The 27,886-nt window shown below is 41.6% G+C and overlaps 1 protein-coding gene across 2 annotated transcripts; it reads right to left on the reverse strand.

The window, feature by feature from the left end:
* Positions 1-201: 201 nt before the first annotated feature.
* LOC122539547 (NACHT, LRR and PYD domains-containing protein 3-like) lies at positions 202-27,835 on the reverse strand. 2 transcript variants are annotated; one of them, XM_043674517.1, is made up of 7 exons: positions 27,459-27,835; positions 17,748-18,016; positions 14,052-15,744; positions 10,584-10,670; positions 8,073-8,156; positions 6,065-6,148; positions 202-949 (listed from the first exon to the last, which is right to left on the reverse strand). In XM_043674517.1, exons 1-7 carry the CDS (start codon positions 27,527-27,529, stop codon positions 571-573), a joined length of 2,667 nt encoding a protein of 888 aa, XP_043530452.1. In that variant the 5' UTR covers positions 27,530-27,835; the 3' UTR covers positions 202-570. The 2 variants fall into 2 exon arrangements, with proteins under 2 accessions (XP_043530452.1, XP_043530453.1); XM_043674518.1 differs by lacking the exons at positions 8,073-8,156; positions 10,584-10,670.
* Between the last annotated feature and the right edge of the window lie 51 nt (positions 27,836-27,886).

The following is a 27,886-nucleotide window of genomic DNA, read 5'->3' on the forward strand; positions in this document are numbered from 1 at the left end:
TAAATAGAGGGAGGGAGAAGGGGCTGGGGGAAGGCGAGGCTAATTCATTGATTATTAATATTTAAAATTATTTGCCATAGGTTACAGGATCAGATAGTTAGGTGCTAAAAGATCGAACTAGAACCAATACTTCCTTCCTGCATTAGATCTTCCAAAATGCATCATCTTACATTTGTCCAAATTAAATTCCACCTGTCCACACAAATCTCCATCCTATCGGTATCCTCAGGCAACTAGAACCTCTCATGATTTTGTAATCTACTATCAGGCCACCCTCATCCTTCAACATTCAAGTGAAAACAAACTTAATCTTGTATTTACAGAGATACATATTACAAAGACATCTCCAAACGCAACAACTATAGTTTAATCTGTGCCTGTATATAAGAGCATAACAAAATCCTATATCCCCGAATTAAATATAACCCAATATATGCTGAAAAATAATATTGGGAACATTCCTCCTAAATACATTTTGCAAAAGAAAAGGTGTTAATTAATAGCCATTCTGCCTATTTTGTCAGTTCTGATTCTTTAGTAGAGCTAATCAATTGAATTACCAACATCACTTTAGTTAAACCTTGCAGAATTACAATACTTTTCTCCACAGTGTTGACTAATCGTTTCTTTGAGCTTCTCCAGCTTAGTTCGGATTTCCTCTGACATGCATTTCTGAATTCTGTTTTGTAAAAGTTCCTGTAGTTCTTTACACCACTGTGGCATCCATGTGAAGGTACTATTTTGGAGAAAATTGTTAAAGATTTTAATGAGAAAATAGACAAGTTTCTCATTGTCACACAGTTGGCACCTCTGAAGAATCCAGTCACACCAACCCACCCATTGGCTATGATCATCATTGAACCCTGTAATGAGAAAACCAGAATTGGAAGGGTTCAGCTTTTGGGACAGTTTCACCAAATCCTTCTCTTGAAGGCAGTTTCCAATTAACCTGGAAAATAATAGAATCACAACATGAAACATGGAACAGATTCTGCAGGGAAGTATCATTCTTTCTTCACATAGGTTTGACTGACAATCAGATAGCAGACAAGGCTATTCAACCCATCATATCTCTGCCAGCTCTTTCAAAGAGCTATTATTTTGTTTCTGATGTCCCTAGGTTTTTCCAGAAATCCTGCAATTTGTTTTGCTTTTCTATGTTCACCGAATTTCTTTTTGAAAGTTCCTATTCCACCATCCTTTCAGACCCATGTTCCAGATCACAACAGCTCACCATGTAAAAACTAATTTTCACCTCCAACCTGGCTCTTTCATAGCTAACTTTAAATTATGACCCTCTGATTACTGACTCTCATGGCAGTGTATGCACTTTCTCCTGATTCAGTCTTTCAAAATCTTTTTTGGATACCTCCATTAAATCTCTACAGGAAAGAGAACGTTTGAAGGGAACAGTTTCACCACCTCAAGTCTCTCTGCAGAGCAAAGAACAAAGGGCAAAGAATAGTACAGCTCAGCAACAGGCCCTTCAGTCCACTAGCACTACGCCAACACATGATGCCTTTCTAAACTAAAAATCTTTTACCACTACACAGTCCATAGCCCTTTAGTCCCTGTCTCTTAAATGTTGCTATTGTATTTGTTTGTACCACCTCTGGCAGTGCATTCTAGGCACATATCATTCTCTATAAAAAAATTAAAATTGCCTCTCACATCTCCTTTAAACTTACCCCCTTTTACCTTAAACCTATATCCAAAGTAATTGACATTTCTACTCTGGGAAAAAAATTCTAACTATTCATTCCTCTCATGATTTTGTAATCTTCTATCAGGCCACCCTCATCCTTCAACATTCAAGTGAAAATAAACCCAGTTTGACCAATCTATCCTTACAGCTAATGCCCTCCAAACTAGGCAACATCCTGGTAAACCCATTTCTGTACACTCTCCAAAGCCTCAACATCCTTCTGGTAGTGTGGCTAACATGACTTGCCAGTTTTTATTCTCTATGCTCCAACCTATGAAGACAAGTATGTCAATTATCTTCTTGGCCACCTTATCCACTTGTGTTGCCACTTTCAGGAACTGTGCACTTGTATGCAAAGATCCCTTGGTATGTTGATACTATTAAGGGTTCTGCCATTTACTGTATACTTCCTTACTGCATTAGATCTTCCAAAATGCATCATCTTGCATTTGTCCAAATTAAATTCCACCTGTCATTTCTCTGCACAAATCCCCAGCCGATCTGTATCCTTTGGCAATCCTCCTCACTATCAAACCCCCTCATCCTCCTCCCCTCCCCTCCCCCACACCCTGCCATTCTTTGTTTCATACAGAAACTTATTAATCAAGCCAGCCACATTCTCCTCAAAATCATTTTTATGTATACAAGCGACAGGTTTCCCAGCACTGATCTCTACGGAACACCTCTGGTCACAGATCTCCAGTAAGAAAGAGACACTTCCACTTCTACTGTCTGCTTTCTATGACTAAGCCTGTTCTGTATCCATCTTACCAGCTCATTATGGATCCCATGTGACTTCACCTTTTGTGTCAGCTTGCCATGAGGAACCTTGGTCAAAGGCCTTGCTAAAGTCCATGCAGACAACATCCACCACCCCGCCCTCATCAATCATCTTTATCACTTCCTCAAAAATATTCAATCAAGTTTGTGAGACACAACTTTCCCTACACAAAGCCATGCTGCCTGTCAATAATAAGCCCATATTTTTTCCAAATTTGATTAAATCCTATCCCTAAGCATCTTCTTCAATAATTTCCCCATCATTGATGGAAGACTCACCAGCCAATAATTTCCCAGATTATCCCTGTTGCTCTTCTTAAACAAAGGAACAATGTTGGCTATTCTCTAGTCCCCTGGGAACTCTACTGTGACTAACGAGGATACAAAGAGTTTGTGCAAGGCCCCAGCAATTTCCTTACCTGCCTTTCCCGCATTCTGGGAGAGATTCCATCAGGGGCTGGGTTTTGCCTACCTTAATGCTTTTCAAAATACCCAAAGCCTTTTTTCATATTGAAATGCCCAGAATATCAACATATTAGAGACTCACATTCACCATATCCTTCTCTTTTGTGAATACCCAATGCAAAGTATTCATTAAGGACCTCACTCACTTCCTCTGCCTTCATGCATAAGTTTCCTCCTTTGTCCTTGAGTAGATCTACCCTTTCCCTAGCTGCCCTCTTGCTGCTTATATATGTATAAAACAGCTTGGGATTTTTCTTCATCCTGTTTGCCAAAGACATTTCATGGCCCGTTTTACCCTCCCTAATTCCTTGCTTGAGTTGTTTCCTGCTATCTTTGTATTCTTCGAGGGCTTTGTCTATTTTCAGTTTCCTAAACCTTACATATGCCTCTTTTTTCTTCTTGACTAAGCTCTTAATTCCTTCGTCATCCAATGTTCCCAAGTCTTGCCATCCTTCTTCATTTTCACAGGAACACACTGATCCTAAGCTGTGGTCAACTGGTCTTTAAAAGATTTCCATGTGCCAGATGCGGATCTACCCTTAAACAGCTGCCCTCAATCTACATTCCTCTGTTCCTGCCTAATATTGTGGTAGTTAGCACCAGTTTAGTACTTTCACTCATGGACTACTCTTGTCTTTATCCCTAATTTAAAACTTAACAAAATTATGGTCACTGTTGCTAAAATGCTACCCCACTGAAACTTTGAATCACCTGGCTGGGCTCATTCCCCAGTACTAGGTCTAGTATGGCCCCTTCCCTAGTTGGACTATTTACACATTGTTTCAAAAACATATCCTGGTTACACCAACAAATTCTCCTCTATCCAAGCCCCTGGCACGAAGTGAGTCCCAGTCAACTTTACAGTGAAAGGGGAGTTAAAATCACTCATCACAATAACCATTTTATTTTTCAATTTTTCTATAATCTGTCGACATTTCTGTTCCTCTGCCATCTGCTGGTTGTTGGGAGGCCTATTATACAATCCCATCAAGTGATTGCATCCTTCCTCTTCCTGAGCTCTGCCCATGTGGCCTCACTGGATGATTCCTCCAAGATATCCTCCCTCAGTGTAGCTGTGATGTTCTCCAATATCAATAATGCAACTCCCCCACCTCTTTTACATCCCTGTCTGTCTCACCTGATACATCTAAATCCTGGAATGTTAAGCTGCCAGTCTTGCCTCCCTCTCAACCAAGCTGCAACATCATAGTTAGATGTACTAATCCAAGCTCTTAAATTCATCTGCTTTACATTCATCTGTCATAAATCTTCACATTAAAACAAATACACTTCAGACCACAAGTCTTGCTGTGTTCAGTAATCTCTCCCTGTCTCTCCTTCCTCTTAGTCTTACTAGCCTAAGTCTGACTCCTTGGTCATTGTAGTTGCTGATGTAGCTGCAACATTCCTTCTCCGCCCCCCCCCCCCCCCCCCCCCCGCCCCCACCACACTAGTTTAAACTCTCCCAAGTGGCATTAGCAAACTTCCTTGCCAGGGTGCCCGTGCCCTTCCAGTTTAGATGCAACCCATCCTTCTTGTACAGGTCCCACCTGTCCCAGAGGACATCCCAATGATCCATATATCTGAAGCCCTCCCTCTTATACCAGCTCTTTAGAAATGTATTTAACTATCTTCCCATTCTGAGCTTCACTGGCATGTGGCAGAGGGAGTAATTCCAAGATTACAACCTTAGAGGTCCCACTTCTTCACTTCCTACCTAACTCCATGAACTCCCTTTGCATGAGCTCATCTCTCTTCCTGCCTGTGTCATTAGTACCAATATGGACCACAGTCTCTGCCTGGTGTCACTGATTTGGCTGCTGCTGATTTCCCAGGTGAGGCTATAGTATTCAAAACGGTGTATTGTTCGAGAGGGGAATAGCCAAAGGGGACTCCTGCACTGCCTGCCCATGCTTACTCATCTTCCTGGTCTTCACTGAACTCTTCCCTGTCTGTGTTCCCCTTACTCATGGTGTGACCAGCTCACTAGAAGTGCTATCTCAGCCTCATGCTCCATAATAAATCCATCTGTAGTTCCAGATGCTCTATGCAGCAAATCAGAAACTGCAGCTGAACACACTTCCTGCTTATGTAGTCACCATGGAGACTGGAGGCGTCCCTGATTTCCCACATATTGCAGGAGCAGCATTCCACACAGCCAAGTTCTGCTATTTCAAACCGTATCAACTAAGTCAACTACAGGTAATAATCCATGGACCAATTACACAGCCTAATCCACACTCAGGGGCCTCACTCAAGTTCTTCATCCTGCTTTAAACCTGATGCCAAATCCCTGCTTGGGTTTGACCAGACATTAATCAGAGTGGTTCTGTAAACAAAGCCCCCAACTCCTTATTCATTTCTTTTAGATGCCAGGGCTTTTAGCCCAAATATGATCAGTGTTGGAGGAATCCACAGTGGCTTCAGGCAGTGTACATTTGTTCCCTATGGAAATTTGAGATTCTAGCAATGGAGTACTGGTTAGAGTGCTTTCCATCACCCTTGCTTGTAAACTGATTGAATGTTTCAGCAAAATGTTTCACCAGTAATCATTTCCTCTGGTGTCTCCATTTAACATCCAATAATGAGGGGGGAGATTTTTTTTGACTTATTCAGGGTAGTCAAACATTGGTCTGCAGAATGGTCTTCAAATTATCTCATATCCTCTGTCCAACTTTCTAAACTGTCTGTAAGCTTTGAGCATCTAAACAAAGGGAATATTCACCTCGATCACTGTGGTAGCGAGTTCCATATTCTCACCACGGAACTGGTCCATTGCAGAACGAGACCATTTGTCTTCACTGGATAAAGATTTTTTTTTACAGAATTACCTGATGGATTCGTTAGATATTTCTCAGATTTAGGGTACCTAGTTCTGGTTTCCTTCACAAAATCAAAAAGCCTTCAAGGCCTTTCACAATTTTAAGGACTTCTGTCTGGTCACCCCTCAGCCTTCTAATTTCTAGAGTAGACCTCGCCTGTTCAATCTTTTCTAGCAGCTGTATCCATCATATACAAATACAAAGAATACTTAACCCTGAAGTATTTATTAATATTCACAAAGGTAATTGTAGCAATATTGAGCATTAAGAGAGTTACATTTGTGCTACTTACACCACTTTCTTTAATGTAGTATTAGTGGAAGAGATTGCAGTAAATCCAGATACTCCATCATAATCAGCATTACAACCTTCAATCCTGAAAAAGAACAGTGAGTTTGCTCTTCAAAAACTGGACAAACAGCCCGAACAGACAGACAGGCAGACAGATAACACAAAAGACAATGTCCATATGACAGAGGAGGTGGTGCTGAATGTCTTGAAACACATAAAAGTGGATAAATCACCACAACCTGATCAGATGTACCCTAGAACTCGGTGGGAAGCTATGGAAGTGATTGCTGGGCTCCTTGCTGAAATATTTGTATCATCGATAGTCACAGGTGAGGTGCCAGAAGACTGGAGGTTAGCAAACATGGTGACACTATTTAAGAAAGGTGGTAAGGAAAAGACAAGCCAGGGAACTACAGACCAGTGACCCTGACATCGATGGTGGGCAAGTTGTTGGAGGGAATTCTGAGGGACAGGATGTACATGTATTTGGAAAGGCAAGAACTGATTAGGAATAATCAAAATGGCTTCGTGTGGGGGAAATCATGTCTCACAAACTTGATTGAGTTTGTTGAAGAAGTAACAAAGAGGATTGATAAGGGCAGAGCTGTGGACATGATCTATATGGACTTCAGTAAGGCGTTCGACAAGGTTCCCCATGGGAGACTGATTAGCAAGGTTAGATATGGTGGAATACAGGGAGAACTCGCCATTTGGATACAGAACTGGGTCAAAGGTAGAAGACAGAAGGTGATGGTGGAGGGTTGTTTTTCAGACTGGAGGCCTGTGACCAGTGGAGTGCCACAAGGATCAGTGCTGGGTCCACTACATTTCATCATTTACATAAATGATTTGGATGTGAACATAGGAGGTATAGTTAGTAAGTTTACAGATGACACCAAAATTTGCAATGTAGTGGACAACAAAGTCATTACCTCAGAGTACAACGGGATCTTGATGAGATGAGCTGATGGGCTGAGGAGTGGCAGATGGAGTTTAACTTAGATAAATGCGAGGTGCTGCATTTTGGGAAAGCAAATCAGATCAGGACTTATACACTTAATGGTAAGGTCCTGGGAGTGTTGCTGAACAAAGAGACCTTGGAGTGCAGGTTCATAATTCCTTGAAAGTCGAGTCACAGGTCAACAGGATAGTGAAGAAAGCATTGATATGCTTTCCTTTATTGGTCGGAGCATTGAGTTTAGGAGTTGAGAGATCATGTTGCAGCTGTACAGGACATTGGTTAAGCCACTTTTGGAATATTGTGTGCAATTCTGGTCTCCTTTCTATCAGAAGGATGTTGTGAAACTTGAAAGGGTTCAGAAAAGATTTCCAAGAACGTTACCAGGATTGAAGGTTTTGAGCTATAGGGAGAGGCTGAATAAGCTGGGGCTGTTTTCCCTGGAGCATCAGAGGCTGAGGGGTGACCTTACAGAAGATTATAAAATCATGAGGGGCATAGATAGGGTAAATGGACAAGGTCTTTTCCCTGTGGGGAGTCCAGAGCTAGTGGACATAGGTTTAGGGTGAGAGGGGAAAGATATAAAAGGGACCTAGGGGGCAACTCTTTCACGCAGAGAGTGGTGTATGGAACGAGCTGCCAGAGGAAGTGGTGGAGGCTGGTACAATTGCAGCATTTAAAAGGCATCTGGATGGGTATATGAATAGGAAAGGTTTAGAGGGATATGGGCCAAGTGCTGGCAAATGGGACTCAATTAGGTTAGGATATCTGATCAGCATGGACAAGTTAGACCAAAGGGTCTGTTTCCGTGCTATACAGCTCTATGACAACTGAACAGACAGACAAGCCAATATACAGGCAACCTGATGCACAAGTAACCCAAAAGAAAGACAAACAACTCAATAGGCAATCCAACCGACAGGCAATCAGACCAAACAATAGAAGATCAATAAACAGACAGACAGACAGACAAATAGAAAACTAATCAGTCAGACGAGTGAGACAGGCAGACAACGATACAGACTGAAATGCCCAGTGTTGATCAAGGTACCACAGTTCCTGTAGTGTTTCGTTGTCCTTTAGCGCATCACAAAGTTCTCTCAACTCATTATTCCCAATGTCTGTCCAGCCCAGACTGTTTGAGATAAAGAATACTAAAATAAAACATTTAGCAGACTGCAACAAGCACTTAACCAAAATTGTGTTCATATTAAAGTCTGGAGCAGTGTGCAAATTCTGTTGGCAACTTGTTCAAACTCTAGAACGTGTTACTGTCTGTGAGCTCATTCACTTTTTAAAAGGTTAACTATGCACCGGTGGAACATGGCGTTGAAGCTCAGTTGCATTTTGTTCAATATTCCCTCAGTGCAATTCAATTCCCAGTTTATGTTTTTTTCCATTCAGACCCCAAACAATTTAAAGACAGTGAATGAATATAATCATGTGTCAGGAAAGGGTGATTTACAGTGGTGGGGGATTGATAGAAATGCTTCGATTTGATGGAGAGAACATTAATTAATGGCCAAATCCACATAGATAAAGTAAGTTTTCTTGAAAGCAGAAATAATTAAAGATTCGCAATTATGTAGGAATTATTTTCAAAACAGAAAAGATTGTGGTTGCTTCTCACTGCAACGTATTGAGGGGCTGACAACTCCCCTCCCAACAGCAAACATCTCCTACAGATTATATCCGAAACTGTAGACTTATTTTTGTGTACTGGGTTTAAAAAGCCAATTTCAACTCTACTGGAGTGTGCTAATGGGACTGATGTTCTCATATTTACTAGCCTGGGTTCAAGCATTAGCATGCCATAAAGATCACAGCCAAAGAACTAGCCCCGAGTCACTCCCATGTTGGAAGTAGAAGGGAGATTCTCTCTCATTCCAAGTGCTGTAAACCCAACAAACAGAAACAGGACAAAAGGACTCTCTCTCACCATGAATGCCAGAATTCAATCACACTCCAGTAAAATCAGAACTACAGATTTTCAACCAATTTGCAAAACTCAAGTCATGGATCTGACAGTTCAACTACCAGTGTCAAGGCTTCTAGTATCCTTTACTGTAATGATCACAATGTTCGACCATTTGCTCTTTGCAAAGAATTCAGAGATTAATCTGTATATCAGATTTGTTTCATTTTCATCTTCTTGGGTTCACCTCTTATTTCTAATGTGTTTGTGTTACATTACTAATGCTTCTCGCATTTAGTGATTAATAAACTCACTCCTTTGCTAAGATAGCCTGGTTGAATTGGACCCCTTCAAAACACAAGTTCTTTTGAATCTAGAAGAAAGGTTTCCAAAAGGGAAGAGATCCCTTTTTGAATTAACCTTATTGTGACAACTGAGGGGACAGGTGAGTAAAAACAGGGAACCCCAGTCAACCCTTGATGGAGAAGCTTAACAATTTGGGCTATCCCATTTGGAATCTGGGCAATACACCTTAGGGGTGATATATTGGCCTTGGAGGGAGCACATTGTAGCTTTACAAGAATGATACCTGGACTTCATGGGTTAGGTTGTGAGGAGACATTGTACAAATTAGGCTTGTTTTCTATAGAACTTAGAATGTTAAGGGGTAGTCTAATCAAAGTCTTTAAAATATTAACAGCAAATGACAAACTAAATGATAAATAGATAAACTGTTTCCACGAGTTCAAAATTCTATAGTCTGAAAATTAGGGCTAGATCATTCAGGACAAATGTAAGGAAGCACTTCTAACCACAAAGGGTGCCAGAGGTTTGAAACTCTCTACCACAAATGGCAGTGGATGCTGGATCAGTTGTTAATTTTGAATCTGAGAGTTAATTTTTGTTTAAGCCGAATTGTTAAGGGATATGAGCCAAAGGCAGTCATGTGGAGTTAGGCCACAGTTCAGCCATGATCTCATTGAATGGTGGAATAGGCTTGAGGAGTTGAATGGCTCCTCCTGTTCCTAAATTGGAGAATTTGTCACAAGGTTGGAGCGCAGCAAAAGTGGGAGCTCATTTATACCTGGTCATTTCAGTCAGCAGTGTTGAAGAAGTCAGAATCAATTTTTGCTAATTCTTAGGTCAGATTGAATGTCCACTGGTGGCCTGTGGACAGGTGACCGAAGCATAAGTGAACCAGTGGTGCCTGGACAGAGACTGAGCTTTGGCTTATATTTTGACATGGCTCAGAATGACGGATCTGGGAGTCAGACAGAGCCACAACTTTAGGGAATAAAACCTCACAGAATCCTGTCATCCACAGCCAAGATCTTATCATAGCTGGAGCTATGGGTAGTATGGTAGAGGCTACAAAACAGCTTGTTTTGCATTGAATGACTGACCGAGAATCACTCCCGTTTTTATCACCCACCATTGGAATGTGTTGGAAGGATTTGAAAATTGACAATCAGACTGTTTTGCTGACTTATAAACTCACCTTCCTTGGTCATCAAATCCTGGGTGGGACTCAACACAGGAGTTTCTAGCTCAGAAGCAGGAACATTACCCACTAACTTACAGACCTCTCAATATAAACATATCAGAGACTATTTCTGGTGTGTTCAGTAAAGAATTTAGTTGCATTACCCCAGCAGCTTCAGTTTGTAGTCTGGAGACTTCAGCAGCTCACACAGAAATTTAATTGCTTCAAAATCCAATTTATTTTCTCCACACCTACAATGTTGAAAATAGAAGTGAAATTTTTTTGAAGTCTAACTGTCTCGTTTTGGTTTTACATTCTGAAGCCCTCAATCTAGCTACATTAGTGAAAGCCCTACATCCATAAATATCATTTTTATCACCTTTTAGTCATTATGAAACTTTCGACACAGGTCAGTATGTCTGCAAGGAGCCATCGTCAACAAAGGACTGGAAATTATTTATGTGAAACTTGAGGGTAACCACAATGCAAGAAAAATAACATATGAGACAGGAACAGTAGCAGGCCATTCAGCCGCAAGCCTGCCCTGCCATTCAAGATAATGGCTGATTTGCCCCAGTCTTCAAATCCTTTTTCATGCCAGCTCAGCATAGCCATCAACTCCTTGATATTTCAACAATCTACCCACCTCTACAATTCACTAGTCTCCACAATTGTCTGTGATAGAGAACTTCAGCCATTCACTAATTCCTCCGCATCTCAGTTTTGAATAAGAGTCACCTTATTCTGTACATGTGTCACTAGTTCAAGATTTCCTCACTAGTGGAAACATCTTCTCAACATCTACCCTGTCAAGCTTCTCAGAATCTTGTAAGATCACTCACATTCACCTAAACTCTAAATTAATAAAGGCCTAACCTGTTTAGCTATTCTTGATAAGTCAACCCTTTCATCCCGGAAATCAATCTCGTGAACCTCTTTTGAACAGCCTCTAATGCCAATATATCCTTTTTTTAATTTTTGGGACCAACACTATGCACAGTACTCCAGACGCAGCCTCATCAATACCCTGTACAATTCGAACAAAACTTCCCTATTTTAAGCTCCAACTTGCTAGCAATAAAAGGCCAAAATTCCATTTGCTTTCTTAATTATTTGCTGCACCTACATGCTGATGTTTATGTTTCATGCACAAGGACACCCAGTTCCCTCTCTACTACACTTTTTAGGAATCTCTCTCCATTTAAATAATAGTCTTCCTTTTGATTCTTCATACCACAGCGTATGACCATACACTTCATTTTGTATTGTCAGCAAATATGGATGCATTACACTACCCCTCTCCTCCAAGTCATTGATATAGATAATAAATAATTGCAACCTTAGGACTAATTGTTGTGATAGGACTTCATAAGTTACATCTTTGCAATCTGAAAAAGACCCATTAATCTAGATACTATGTCTTTTGTGTTAAACCATTCTTCAATTGATGGTCATATATTATCACTAATACCGTCTGCTCCTCCCTTATGCAATAGCCTTTTATGTGGCACATTATCAAATGCCCTGTGAAAATTCAAATGCACAACATTTTATGGTTCCCCTTTATTAAAACTACTTGTTATATCGACAAAGAATTCAAGCAAGTTTGTCAAACATTATTTCCGTTTCGCAAAATTATGTTGACTCTGTTTGATTGCATTAAGCTTTTGTAAATATCCTGCTTAAGAATAAACAAATGTTCGACCAACCTCGGTCTACAGCTTCCTGCTTTCTGTCTTCCTCCTGTCTTGAACATGAGTATCACATTAGCAGTTTTCTGATCTGCTGAAACCCTCCCAGAATCCAGTGTGATCTAACCAATGCTTCTTATCTCTGCTGCTACGTCCTTTAAAACCCTTGGATACAGGTCATCTGGTCCTGGCAACTTGTCTGCCTTTAGTCCCATTAATTTGTTTCTCATACTGGAAACTGTTCCAAGATCTTTCCTCTCTTTAGCACTTCGCTTATAGTAGTAAATATTAATATAAATATAATATTAAAACATCCAAAAATATTGGTTTAAATTATATGCCTCTTCCTTATCCTTGGTTACAATACCCCAGTTGCACTCTGCTGAAAATGTGTTGCTGGAAAAGTGCAGCAGGTCAGGCAGCATCCAAGGAACAGGAGAATCGACATTTCAGTGCACTCTCCAAGGTTTACTATAGCTACTTTTTTTATATATATCTGTGGAAGCTCTTGCTGTATGTTTTTATATTTCATGCCAATTAGCTTTTATAATCAATTGTCTCCCTCATTGTTAGCTTTTAAGTCATCTGGTGTTGGTTCCTAAAAAAGTCCCAATCTTCTAGTCTACGATTAGTTTTCAGTACTTTGTATGTGTTAGTTTTTGATTGAGTACTCTCCTTGATCACCTTTGTTAAATACAGGTGGTTCATCTATCTCATCGTTTCTAGAAGAAATGTTTGTTGAGCATAATGAAATATCTGCTGAGACAACTCTTTCTTCATAGAGCTGGTACAGCCATTGAACCCACATTGTTAAATTTATTCAGTAAAACACTCGTATTGTTAAGTCATCTGAGCTAAAGTTGATGGGTAGCATTACTATTAACATGCAGGAACTAACTCTTACAATTGCACATCTCTGAAGGAGCCTTGCAGCCCAATTTACCTACTCCTTCTCTGAAGCCCTACAATTATTTTCCCTTTCAATCATTTATATTATTCCACTTAGAAAGTTACGTTTGAATTTGTTTCCACTGTCTATTCAAGTAGTGCATTCCAGGTCACAGCTTCTCAGCTGTGTAAAATTACCTTCAGTCACTGGACTCCGTAATTTATTTTTTCTTTATTATTTCATGGGATTTAGGTGTCACTATAACCTATCAATGCAGAGGAAGTGCTGCAACATCAGAGGGTCAGTACTGAGAGAATGCCACACTTGTTGGAGTAAGGAAATAAAATGTCATGGGAAATTATAGTGAATAAAACCAGCGAGGAATGGAAAAAAACGAGGAAGTGCAATATAAAACCAGGGGAAATGGGTGAAAGAAATAAAAAGTATTTGTTAGTTCTAGCAATAGCAGGGCCACCATAAGAGAGACTAGGAACTTTGAACATTGGTAAGATAAGTCCAAATAGGGTAGGCTGTATTAAAAGGCAGCAAGTCAGGCAGCATCCAAGGTGCAGGAAAATCAACGTTTCAGGTAAAAGCCCTTCATCAGGAATGAGGCAGGGAGCTTTCCACCCCAGAGGCTTTCTGCCTCATTCCCGATGAGGGGCTTTTGCCCGAAATGTCAATTTTCCTGCTTCTCGGATGCTGCCTGACCTGGTGTGCTTTTCCAGCATCACTCTAATCTTAACTCTGATCTCCCACATCTGCAATCCTCACTTTCACCCTGTATTAAAAGGCAGTGCAATACTGTCGCTTTCATGGAACCATCCAAAGCAAGTTTCCACTGGGTGGATTTTAAAGTCTGCCATGGTAAGTTGTGAACTTTGATACAAGCTAATTTGCATAAGAATTAGACTTTTCTTCAAACCCCAGTGGTTCTAATCTCCTTGAACCAACTACATGAGTGAATTTCCCTGCCCACCAGGGTAACTAGTGAGGATAAATAAACATGGCCTTGTCCAGGTCACTTAGCAAAGATATGAGAAAGTCCTTACCATAGTCTCTCACATTGGTGTAAAAATGGTTGTAGACTTTTTAGCGCTGTAGTGTTTATATTGGTTGCTGTGAGATCTAACTCTTCTAGATCTCCAATCCTCATGTCTAGAAAATATTTCAGCACACTGATGTCGACTGGACAAAGTGCATTATCCCCAATGTGGATGCGGAGATTTTTAGGTTTTATTTTTTCCACTAACAAGTCATTTTGTTGTTCGAATAGACAGTGAAGAAGGTTCAGAATGCTTGATCCATTTTCACAATGCTCTGTGATCTCTTCTATCAGCCAGCAAGAGTAGGACTCAGATTTTGTCATTTTATCCAATTTCATGTGCTTGGAGAGTAAGGCCTGGTTCCTCTCAGATAACAGACCAGATAAGAATCGTTGAAATATATCCAAGAAACCTGTAGCCATCTTGTATTTGTTCACTGTGTCCACATTCATCAAGTCTGGGAAAGGCTCGGGTTCCAGCATGTAATGCAAGGCTGCAAAAAACTCCTGGATGGTCAAGTGTGTGAAAGAAAAGACAGTCTCTACACAGTCTGGTTCCTGGATACAGGTCTTATCCAGAAAACTATCAACAAAGGTATTTAGTTCAACATGATGAGCTGCCAAATCATGTTGGTAGAACAGAGTGTCATGCTGCAGCAATTTGCTGTATGCCAGTCTGCCCAGATTTCGGAGAGTTTGAGTGAGATCACCTCCTTCAGAGCGTTGACCTCGAGAGTGGTGCTGCAGTAGCACACTGAGGTAGCGGCTATAAATGTCCGTCATTGTTTTTGGCTGTTTATGATTCTCCCTTTCTTTCTCTTTCAAAACACTGCAGACAATATAACAAAAGGCAGGTACAAAACACAATGTAAAGAGGAATTCATTTTCTTTCACAAACTGAAACATTCGACTACCAACTTCTTCATCTTGGTAATATTTCAGGAAGTAGTATCTGATTTCCTTTTCAGAAAACCCAGTGATGATTACAAAACGGTCAATGGTTTCCACTGGGATGTAACTAATGGCTGTGGGCCGGCTGGTCAGCAGGACCGAGACTCCAGTGAGAAGCTCCCCTCGGAGCAGGCTGTAGATGATGTCTACCAAATTCCCTTCCTCGTCAGGGTCAGTGATGTAGCAATCCCCATCTAAATAGCCACAAAACTTAAATTCATCAAATCCATCCAGAATTATCAGCAGCTTCTCTGGAACTTCAAAAATAGAATCCAGCACTTTCAACAAATGACCATTCTTCTTCAAAACCAGATTCCTGAGACTCATCGGTTTATTAATCAAATTAAGATCCCTAAACGTGAATTGTAGGAGAACTTCAAAGTTACCAAAGCAGTGATTATTTGCCCAGTCAAAAACAATCTTCTGCAAAAGGACAGTTTTCCCTATTCCTGCCACTCCAGAGACTAGTGTTCTCTTGGGAGTTTGTTTATCACTGATTTGCATAAATAACTGGCTTGGCTTGATCTCCATTTCCTGGCTACTCCTCTCCTGTAAGTGAATTCGATGCTGCCCAAAAGACAGTAACTCATGCCTTTTGAATTCAAGGTTGTGATGCCCTTTTACAAGCAGCAAGTTGGTGAACTGTTCTGAAAGATGAATTTTCTCTCCAGGTCTCGTGTTATAATACATCATCACCTCATTCCTCCGACTAAGAACTTGTTTGTGTTTCTTTATTACAGTCGAGTGTTCTGCAGAGACACAAAACTACATTACAAATATTAAACGTATAAAATGTTTAAGAGCAACCTCAGAGAGTTGAAGAATCTGTTGATGGGTTTGAAATGGCTTAGTGGTATTATTCCTGCACCAGTAATCCAGAAGCTCAGTTTATGTTCTGAGGAACTGGGTTCATATTTCACTGTTCAATAAAAGAATCTGGAATTAAGGGTCTTTGGATGAGATGAAACCATAACCGATTGACTGGTTTACTAATGTTCTTCACGGAAGGAAATCTGCTATCCTCACCTGGTCTGGCCTACATGTGACTCAGAACACACAGCAAGATGGTTGACTCTTATCTGCCTTCTGGGCAATTAGGGATGGAAAATAAATGCTGGCCGAGCCAGTGATGCCCAAATTCCATGAATGAATTTTTAAAAAGAGTAGTGAGAGTAAACATTGCCATGGACTCTTTGGCTGAATAGCCTGTTCCTGTACAGGAGATTCACTGAAATAATCACAGTAGAATCAAGTTTCAGTGATGAGTTTAGCCAATCAGTATAAATGAAACCCAAGGGCTGGTCATTCTGTCTGTAGTCTGGTGCCCAGTATTTCTTTCTTTAAACAACTGTGTACTCAATCACAAACTCTTCTCTCTCCAGTTTTCATCTTCAAATCAGTCTATTACAGAGCAGCATTGATATCCCAGGTACTGAGCTGAGACTGACCCACAATCTTAACAGCTGATTACATACCTCTCCAAACTTACACAAACCTCAACTTAATAATCAATATTCTCAATCATTTTCCTGTGGCCCATATTTATTCCTCAACCATTATCACTCAAAGTGATGATCCAGTGGCTGCTCAAAGATACTTAACTAGCTTTAAAGCATTTGGGGATTGTCCTGAAGCCATGAAAGATAGCAGCAAATCCCAAGTCTCTCACTTATATTTTACAATAAGCAGTGAGCATTAAATGGGGACTAGTTTAATACCTGTTCTAACGATTGGTTGCATAGACTACCCAACAAAACTGTTGACAATTTTCATGTTTAATTCTCTGATCCACATTCATCTGGGAGTGCTATCTTCAACAAATTATTCCTTACACTCTTGACAGTACTATTCACAGTAAATGCAGAAAAAAAACTGTTTATTTGAAGGTGTGTTCACACTGTGACTCATTATTATCAAGGAATTTGGACAAACACAGATGCATAAAGCTGTATAAAAATCAAAAGAACTGCAGATAATGTAAATCAGAAACAAAAGCAGAAGTTGCTTGAAAAGCTCAGCAGGTCTGGCAGCATCTGTGAAGAGAAATCAAAGTTAACGGTTCAGGTCCGATGACCCTTTCTCAGATCAGTTGAGGAAGGGTCACTGAAATGTTAACTTTGATTTCTCTTCACAGATGCTGCCAGACCTGCTGAGCTTTACCAGCAACTTCTGCTTTTGTTGCATAATACTGAAGATACACAGTAAGTACAACTGATCAGTCAAGGGCCAGCATGATAATGTTTTACTCCACAGTGAAGTGACACCAATTTACACACGTTTAGTACCTCAGTACAGGTAAAACTGCTTCACAATCACACTAAACTGGAAAATGAAGGCAGACAAAACTGGAACAAAATGGTCCAAATTGAGCTAACATCAGCTTCCTTGTACTTTCCAAACCTATGACTTCTACCATCCAGAAGGACAAGGGCAACAAATACAAGGGAACACCACCCCCTGCAAGTTCCCCTCCAAGACACTCACCATCCTGCCTTGGAAATATGTCTCCATTCTTTCAGTGTTGCTGAGTCAAAATCCCAGACCTCACTTCTGAACAGCATTGTGAATGTCCCCATGTCTCAAGGAATGCAGCAGTTCGGAAAGACACCTCATCACTTTCTCAGAGGCAATTAACGACAGTTAATAATCGCCAACTTAGCCAGCAATGCCCCATATCTTACACTCAAATAACAAAACATTTCCATCAAACTTACTTATAAAAGGTCATTATGTTAATCTTGGATTTATTTACCTTTGGACACAGGTTCTTTTTCAGACATATCTTTGCTTTTGTTAATGAGTGAACAGAATTGATGAGCCACCATTTCCCCAAGACAGTCAACAATATCCAGCAAAGTTCGAACTTTCTTCCTGGGACCAGGAATATACTTCACATCTTCATAATCATCCTTTGAAATTAATTGAATTTGCAAAGCATGATCCAGAATCCAGTCAATTCTGTCTCCAAGTTCATCGATGAGCTTCACTCGGTTCCTCTGGAGCAGCTGAAGATAGGAGATTCTGCAAACACAGCAAATACAGCCACTGAATAGCGAAGAATTTTATTCCTGAATTTCCACAATGTGAACTGAGTGTAAAACATTATTCAACACCAATACCATTAGCTAGTGCTTTAAAGAAATGATTTTCATTCAATTGTACCTCATCATATCTCAAAATTCCAAACATAATTCACAGCAACCATGTTAAAAAAGCATTAGTGACACAGAAAAGAATGTGATGGAGGTCTAGTACGGTCAGTTTGAGGATTGATGAAGAAAAATGAAGTGCAATAACTCAGGACTATTTGAGTCACGATAATTCTTACTAGCATGTAATATAATGGATTATCAGAACTAGAGCCCCTCAAGCCTTTTCAGTAAGAACATGGTGGATTTAATCTATTAAAAGGGAAACTGTTATAGTTTATCCAAGCAAGAGCCATGGTACGAGACAATCTTCTGCTCTTCAGGTGTAAGGACAATCTCTGAGGCCCAACCCTGATGATATCAGAGTACTGCCAATCTGCATGATATTCCTGGAGGTGGTCAATTAAGAGGTAACCTTTCTGCTTGCCATCCATTAAATGAGGGCAGGCAATTTGCAAATGGAAGGTTCAGTCAGAGGGCCCAAAGTGTTGAGTAGCTATAGGTTCCACTGGGAGAGATGGAACTGCTGAAGCATTTAGGAGAAGTGAGGCCACCTCAGGAGAAAATGGCTCAATGTGGAGATGTTATCTAAAGCTGTCTAACAATTGAATAATGAAGATTGCCCACAGCTATCTGGCCCTCAATATAACAGGAGGTGAGGTGATGAGGATGGGGATCCTTCCAGAGGATTTCTTGTGGCTAGAGCTCTGGCAGATTCCTGTGTTTGTCTAGAGGGGTCCACAATATACACCCCAGAGGACGTTGTGGAATGTTGTGTTCTGCTGTGCAGTAAACCTGATGCTGCAAAATGTAACATTTATGTAAGGAAAAAGTGCAAGGAAGATCAAACCTCCTCAATAACAAGGACCATTGGAGCTTGAGGAAGCCCTATCCAAATGAGGCATTGAAGGATACCAGGGCCATGAAAAGAGAAGAAAGGGATGCCATACACTCTGTGATCCATATAAGATTCACATGACAGTGATGCTTCTACATGACCTTTACTCACCAGACCTCTATCACCTTGCTATGGTGTAATCCAACACTGCTATCCTCCTTCACTGAGTTAATCATTGACCTGCATCCTCTATCACCTAGAACAGAATGGGATGAGATCTTAGTCACACACACTCGCCGGAATGTGCTGTCACTAAGCACATCTTAGGGTTATGTGGACATCCATATAAGAGCCTTGCCCAGTTATTCTGATCGAGCACCATGTTCAAGTGCTTTTAGTGCAACTGCACCCATCTCATACATACCCACTGAAAGTAAACAGGGCTAATCTCCTCTACAATGTAAAGTTGGAGAGCAACTGTGACCATGTCCCATAGAATGATCGTCAAATTACAGTTCACATGAACATACAGTAAAGAACCCACAAAAGCACAACACATCTCTTTCACCAATAATGTCTGTGTCACTTGCTCCCTGCACCTAGCAACCATCACATTGTGAGAAACATGGGACAGGCCCAAAATTATTAATTATATTGTGTTTCTTTGAACAAGCGAGACAGAAGTGTAAAAATTGCCTGTATCACCTTGTTCATACTTTTTTCAATTTTCCTTCACAACACCATATCTAGGCGCAGCTCTGATGTTGCAAGCTGATGGTAGCTGTATGTCATCCTCCTCCAGTTAGATATTTGGACCCACTTCCTGTCCTTGTGAGGTAGTAGGGGCATGTGGAAGGAGATATGGGGCTGCTGCTTCTCTCTTTCACCTAGCTTTTTAAAAAACATTTATTCAGGAGATTTGGGCTTTGCTAGATGGGCAGCACTTATTGTCCATCCATAACTGTCCTTGAGAATGTGATAGGGAGCTGCCTTCCCGAATTGCTGCAGTCCACCGGGTGGGTGTAACTGAGCCCAGAGCTAGTTCCAAAGACACAGGTCTGATGCATGAGGATCAGATGCTCAACCTGGTACTCCCTGACAGTCATAGTCATCTCCATGTAAGTAGCCATGTGCTCAAATGTCTGACACATAGCAGAACTAATGGTGTGTGTGGACCCCTCCATACCCCACATCACTCGTGACATCTCCACCATATCACTCCCAGTTTCTGCTACATTTCCAACTGCGGCTGTGACCACTGTCCCATCAGCATGGGCCTTAGCAAGGGCCTAGTCCCTGGCAATCTTCACAATCATTTGGAGCTTGCTGCCATATTCTCCTTCAGCTGCTGGGACAGTTCTGTGGGATGCTGACCAGATTGTGCTCAGAGTCTACGCATAACTCTGGTGCAGTCCCAGTGGCTTTAACTGCACTTGTGGAGGTGAATATTCCGGCAAGTGATAGTGCATCCTGTGGGGTGGTAACTGCCCAAGTGATAGTGCATCCTGTGTAGTGGTAACTGCCCAAGTGATAGTGCATCCTGTGGGGTGGTAACTGCCCAAGTGATAGTGCATCCTGTGGGGTGGTAACTGCCCAAGTGATAGTGCATCCTGTGTGGTGGTAACTGCCCAAGTGATAGTTCATCCTGTGGGGTGGTAACTGCCCAGGTGATAGTGCATCCTGTGGGGTGGTAACTGCCCAAGTGATAGTGCATCCTGTGTGGTGGTAACTGCCTTGCCTCACAGCTGGAACCTTACGACTTTGGCCTGGTCCTTCGATGTGATGATCTGTCTCGAAGAACAAAGAGAATCGCAGTCAAAATCATTACAGCTTGAGCCCTTCACACGTCATCACATATATTTTCATGTCCAATTCCCACCAACAAGATGGCCCTGCTCTCTGTTTGATCATCATGTTTTCTCCCAGACTTGCTTGCACCAATTGTGGGCTTGTTAATAGTGAAACATGTGCTATCAGGTTAAGCATACTGCCTCCCCGGGGTGAAAAAGTTCACAAAACTGCTTTGTTCAAAAACCAACATGCAATTAAATTTCTGACCTGGCCTCAAAAACAAATAATAAGGTGCTGCTCACAGTGCAAATATAACAATCTCTCCCTCAACGTCAGTAAAACTAAAGTGCTGATTATTAACTTCAGGAAGCAAAGAGGAGGGCATGCCCCTACCCACATCAATGGGATTGAGGTGGATAGGGTCGAGAGCGTCAAGTTCCAAGGAGGGACCACCACAAACAATGTGTCCTGGACCACCCACGTTGATATGATAGTCAAGAATGTAGAACAACTCCTCTTCCTCAGGAGGCTAAGGAAATTCGGCATGCCCATAAGGACTCTCAGCAACCTTTACAGATGCACCATAGAAAGCATTTTATCTGGGATGCATCACGGCTCGGTATGGCAACTGGTCTGCCCAGGACCGTAAGAAACTACAGAAAGTTGTAAACACAATCCAAACTACCACGCAAGCCAAGCTATCATCCACTGACTTCATCTGCAATTCCAATTGCTGCATCAGAGACCCCTCCCACCCTGGTTATAACCTCCTCTAACCTCTTCCATCAGACAGAAGATACAAGTAATCCAAGATGGAGGAGGGGAAAAATTTCTGGCTGTAACAGGCTGCTCCTTTTTTGAGGTATTTTAGGTGTTGGGGGTGATTTCCTTGAATTCCAGGAGCAGCAATTACTGTTTTATATGCTGTTGCATTGTTTTGGAACTTTGGGAAAAAAAAGTCAAAACAACAGCACTTTTAAAAGGGAGAGGAACAGACAAAGGCAGCCCATGGTGAGGTCAGTGCAGGAGTTAGAAAGAGAGAAAGAAACCCGCACTGCTAACTGACAGAGCAGTGAACCTGCGCAGTTACTGCCTTTACTGTTTGAATTCATGTATCACTAGACATCGGAGAGCATCTGGGAAAATTAACAAACAGTGAAATTCACAACTGATCTTGGAGGAACCTGCTTGGGAGAGGTCACAGCACAGAAACAGGTAAGTGATTAGTTTTAAGTATGGCCTACAGAAATCTGTAGTAGTCGATTCTTTCTCAATTATGTGTTTTATTAAGACATGTCTCTTGATTAAACTTAATAATATAAGTCATAAGCATTAAGATAGTGTTTTATCTTAGCCTGCTTGGCACACTTTCCTCATTCCTAAAGAAGGGCTCATGCCCGAAATGTCGATTCTCCTGCTCCTTGGATGCTGCCTGACCTGTTGTGCTTTTCCAGCAACACATTTTCAGCTCTGATCTCCAGCATCTGCAGTCCTCACTTTCTCCTGGAATAGTGTTTTGTAGAGGGATAAGACAGTGCTGTTTTCTGGGTTTGTAGATTGATAGAATCAAAAGTGGCCTTTTGTAGAGTGATATGCTCGTCGTGTCTGATGTGGGAGTTTAGGGAGAGTTTACGTGCCACTGACAACTTTATCTACAATTAATGCCATTGGTTGCGAATCCTAACAGATCAAATGGATCAGTTGGAGAGACAGTTAGAGGCAATGAGGAATTTACAAGAGCAAGGGGATGTGATGGATGGCAGTTATAGGAAGGGAGAAAAGCCGCAGATACAGTCACATAGATGGGTTAACTCCAGGAAAGGTAAGAGAGGTAGGCAGGTGTGGCTATCCCCATTTCAAACAAGTATGCTGTTTTGGAAAATGTAGGGGGTGATGGACTCTCAGGGGAATGTAGCAAGAACAGCCAGGTTTCTGGTACAGAGACTGGCTCTAAAGCAATGAGGGGTACATTGGGTTCTAAAAGATCAATTGTGTTAGGGGACTCTCAAGTCCGAGGCACAGACAGACGTTTCTGTGGCCAGCAACGAAAAATCAGGATGGTGTGTTGCCTCCCTGGTGCCAGGATCAAGGATGTCTCAGAGAGGGTGCAGCAGGAGATTATTGTCCACATTGGAACCAATGACATAGGAAGGGAAAAGGTTGAGATTCTGAAGGGAGAATAAAGAGAGTTAGGCAGGAATTTAAAAAGGAGATCCTCAGGAGTAGTAATATCTGAATTACTCCCAGTACTACGAGCTAGTGAGGGCAGGAATAGGAGGATAGAGCAGATGAATGCATGGGCTGAGGAGCTGGTGTATGGGAAAAGGGTTCACATTTTTGGATCATTAGAATCTCTTCTGGGGTAGAAGCGACCTGTACAAGAAGGACGGATTGCACCTAAATTGGAAGGGGAACTAATATACTGGCAGGGAGATTTGCTACACCTGCTCGGGAAGATTTAACCTAGTAAGGTGGGGGGAGTGTGACCCAGGGAGATAGTAAGGAAAGAGATCAATCTGAGACGGGTATGGTTGAGAAAAGAAGTGAGTCAAACAGTCAGGGCAGGCAGGGACAAAGCAGAGAACAAAGTCGGACTGATAAATTAAACTGCATTTATTTCAATGCAAGAGGCCTCACAGGGAAGGCAGATGAACTCAGGGCATGATTAGAAACGTGGGAGTGGGATATCAAAGCAATTATAGAAACGTGGTTCAGGGATGGATGTGTCTGACAGCTTAATGTTCCAGGTTACAAATGCTACAGGAAGGACAGAAAGGGAGGCAAGAGAGGAGGGGGAGTGGCATTTTTGATAAGGGATAGCATTACAGCTATACTGGGGGAGGATATTCCCGGAAATACATCTGGGGAAGTTATTTGGGTGGAACTGAGAAATAAGAAAGGGATGATCACCTTATTGGGATTGTATTATCGACCCCCTAATAGTCAGAGGGAAATCGAGAAACAAATTTGTAAGGAAATCTCAGTTATCTGGAAGAATAATAGGGTGCTTATGGTAGACGATTTTAACTTTCCAAACATAGATTGGAACTGCCATAGTGTTAAGTGTGTACAAGAAAATTTTATGATTCAGTTTGTGGATTTACCTACTAAAGAAGGTGCAAAACTTAACCTACTCTTGGGAAACAAGACAGGGAAGGTGACTGAGGTGTCAGTGGGGGAGCACTTTGGGGCCAGCGACCATAATTCTATTACGAGTGAATCCTTAGAAGAGTATAAAGAAAGTAGGAGTATACTTAAGAGGGAAATCAGGAGGGCAAAATGGGGACATGAGATAGCTTTGGCAAATAGAATTAAGGAGAATCCAAAGGGTTTTTACAAATATATTAAGGACAAAAAGGTAACTAGGGAGAGAATAGGTCCCCTCAAGGATCAGCAAACCTGCCTTTGTGTGGAGCCACAGGAGATGGGGGAGATACTAAACGAGTATTTTGCATCAGTTTTTACTGTGGCAAAGGACATGGAAGATATAGAATGTAGGGAAATAGATGGTGACACCTTGAAACATGTCCATATTACAGAGGAGGAAGTACTGGATGTCTTGAAACACATAAAAGTGGATAATCCCCAGGACCTGATCAGGTGTACCCGAGAACTCTGTGGGAAGCTAGGGAAGTGATTGCTGGGCCCCTTGCTGATATATTTGTATCATCGATAGTCACAGGTGAGGTGCCAGAAGACTGGAGGTTGGCAAACGTGATGCCGCTATTTAGGAAAGGAGGTAAGGACAAGCCAGGGAACTATAGACCAGTGAGTCTGATGTCAGTGTTGGGCAAGTTATTGGAGGGAATCCTGAGGGACAGGATGTACATGTATTTGGAAAGGCAAGGATTTTATAAGAATAGTCAGCAATGGCTTTGTGTGTGGGAAATCATGTCTCACAAACTTGATTGAGTTTGTTGAAGAAGTAATAAAGAGGATTGATGAGGGCAGAGCATAGATGTGATTTATGTGGACTTCAGTAAGGCACTCGACAAGGTTCCCCAAGGGAGACTGGTTAGCAAGGTTAGATCTCATGGAATACAGGGAGAACTAGCCATTTGGATACAGAACTAGCTCAAAGGTAGACAGAGGGTGGTGGTGGAGGGTTGTTTTTCAGACTGGAGGCCTGTGACCAGTGGAGTGCCACAAGGATTGGTGCTGGGTCCACTACTTTTCATCATTAATATAAATGATTTAGATGTGAGTACAAGAGGTATAGTTAGTAAGTTTTCAGATGACACCAATATTGGAGGTGTACTGGACAGTTAAGAAGGTTACCTCAGATTACAATGGGATCTTGATCAGATGAGCCAATGGGCTGAGGAGTAGCAGATGGCGTTTAATTTAGAAAAATGCAAGGTGCTGCATTTTGGGAAAGCAAATCTTAGCAGGACTTATACACTTAATGGTATAGTCCTAGGGAGTGTTGCTGAACAAAGAGACCTTGGAGTGCAGGTTTATAGCTCCTTGAAAGTGGAGTCACAGGGAGATAGGATAGTGAAGAAGGCATTTGGTATGCTTTCCTTTATTGGTCAGAGTATTGAGTACAGGAGTTGAGGTGTCATGTTGAGGTTGTACAGGACACTGGTTAAGCCACTTTTGGAATATTGTGTGCAATTCTAGTCTCCTTCCTATCAGAAGGATGTTGTGAAACTTGAAAGGGTTCAGAAAAGATTTCCAAGGATGTTGCCAGGGTTGGAGGATTTGAGCTGTAGGGAGAGGTTGAATAGGCTGGGGCTGTTTTCCCTGGAGCGTCAGAGGCTGAGGGGTGACCTTATAGAGGTTTATAAAATCATGAGGGGCATTGATACGATAAATATACAAAGTCTTTTCCCTGGGGTGGGGAAGTCGAGAACTAGAGGGCACAGGTTTAGGGTGAAAGGGGAAAGATATAAAAGTGACCTAAGGGGCAACTTTTTCATGCAGAGGGTATTGAATGAGCTGCCAGAGGAAATGGTGGAGGCTAGTAGAATTGAATGAGCTGCCAGAGGAAATGGTGGAGGCTAGTAGAATTGCAACATTTAAAAGGCATCTGGATGGGTATATGAGTAGGAAGGATTTGGAGGGATATGGTCTGGGTGCTGGCAGGTGGGACTAGATTGGGTTGGGATATTTGGTTGGCATGGATGAATTGGACCAAAGGGTCTGTTTCTGCACATCTCTGTGACACTATGACATATACCAACAGGCTCAAGCACAGCTTTTTCTCTGCTGTTATTAGACTGCGGAATGGATATCTCAAATGTCAAATCTATTCATGGTTTTTGTGCACCTTCTCTGCAGCTGTAACTGTATTCCTCACTCTGTTCATTCACCCTGTGATATTTGTATGTTATGATCTGCCTGTATTGCATGCAAAACAAACTTTTCACTGTAGTTAGATACACATGAAGATAATAAATCAAATCAAAAGGTCACCTTTCTGCTCATAGCTCCAACCAAAAGTGTTTTTATTTAAAAAGTAAAATCACTGAGGGTTCTAACAACATGAACATCCCAAAAATCGCACCTGTTAGTTCAGAAATTACCACTTCATAAAACCTTTGTAAATCCACTCTAATTTCAAGTATCTAGATTAGAGTGGTGCTGGAAAAGCACAGCAGGTCAGGCAGCATCCGAGGAGCAGGAAAATCGACGTTTCGGACAAAGGCCCTTCATCAGGAATAGAGGCAGGGTGCCTGCAGGGTGGAAAGATCTAATTTCAAGTCGTCAAGTGACAGAAAACAACAAAAGGTTCTTGTAAAAACCAAAAGAACTGCTGACACTGTAAATCAGAAATAAAAACAGCAGGTACTGGAAAAGCTCAGCAGGTCTGGCAGCATCTGTGCAGAGAAACCAGAGTTAACGGTTCAGGTCGGGTGGCCCTTCCTTAGAAAAGTTTTGTGTCTGCTTTCACAAAACTGAGCACCATAAACTCTTCCAGTTCCAAGGTTATCAGCTGGTCCAGCAATTTCAGCTGGAAACTTCATTCCCCACTCATGTGATTCAATAATAAACACTGAACAACATTAGAAATCTGAAATAAAAACAAAAAATTCTGGAAATCCTGAATAAGTAATTTAGACTGGCTCCGTTAATTCTGTTTCTCTCTGCACAGATGTTGTCCGGCCAGTCGAGTTTTTCCAGTCTTTCGATTTTTATTTCAGATTTCCAGCATCTGCAGAACTTCACTTTTACAGTTGGAGAGTCGTTATTGTTGCAGTATTAATGTAGGCGCCCGTGACAGTCAATTGTCACACAGCAAGATCCCATAAACAGCAAAATGACCGATGGTTATAGGATTGGATTTCAAACATGTGAATGCTTTAGAGAGCAAAGAACTAGCAAAACAATGACATGAATTAGTCCAGATATTGTCGGGAGACAAAACTCATGTCTATCTCAGAAACATTACAAAATGACAGACCTGGAGAGTGGGATTTTCTCTAACACTGTGGAAGCTACAAGTTCGTCACAAACTAATTAATAATAAAAATATATTTAAAAATAATATAAATATCTCGTTTACAACTTTTTAAACACTGCTGGATTCAAAAGAATTTACTTTTTTGTCTCCTCAGACTAATAATTAATTAATTAATTTTGTGTTTACAAAAACAGCTTCTGAACCGTTCAGCCAGTCGGAAACTCCCAGCTCCTTCGAGCATGTCATTCAGTCCCAGCATGGAGCCCCTGTCGCACTCACCTCTCCTCCCCTGGGAAGCCAGCAGCTGCCAGTCCCTCTCCTCCAAGCCGCTCTGTTCCGGGACCGTCCATGCCCGGATTCTCAGAGATACCCGGTATACCCTCACTGCGTCCAGTGCCACCCTCGACAGTCAAACTCCCCAGCGCTACCAGTTCCCCTCCTGCCTGCAGATTGCAGAGTTTTTACAGAGAGTCATTCACGCTCTGGGTCCCGAGATACTCCAAGTCTTGTAGATACGCAAACCAATACTTCCTTTCTTGGTGTCTCAGTTCAGGAATCTAGTCCAGTTTGTTCGCTTCCTGTTCCTTGTGCTGTGTCAGCTCCGTCAATTTTACAAAACTGAGTCCAAGCTCCACACTGGCAACCAGAAGGCACATTTCAAACAGTCCCATTACTAGCGAGGGAGTACTGCACTGTCAGAGGGTCAG

The sequence above is a fragment of the Chiloscyllium plagiosum genome, chromosome 32 (genome assembly GCF_004010195.1).
Source record: "Chiloscyllium plagiosum isolate BGI_BamShark_2017 chromosome 32, ASM401019v2, whole genome shotgun sequence".
Lineage (NCBI taxonomy): Eukaryota > Metazoa > Chordata > Chondrichthyes > Orectolobiformes > Hemiscylliidae > Chiloscyllium > Chiloscyllium plagiosum.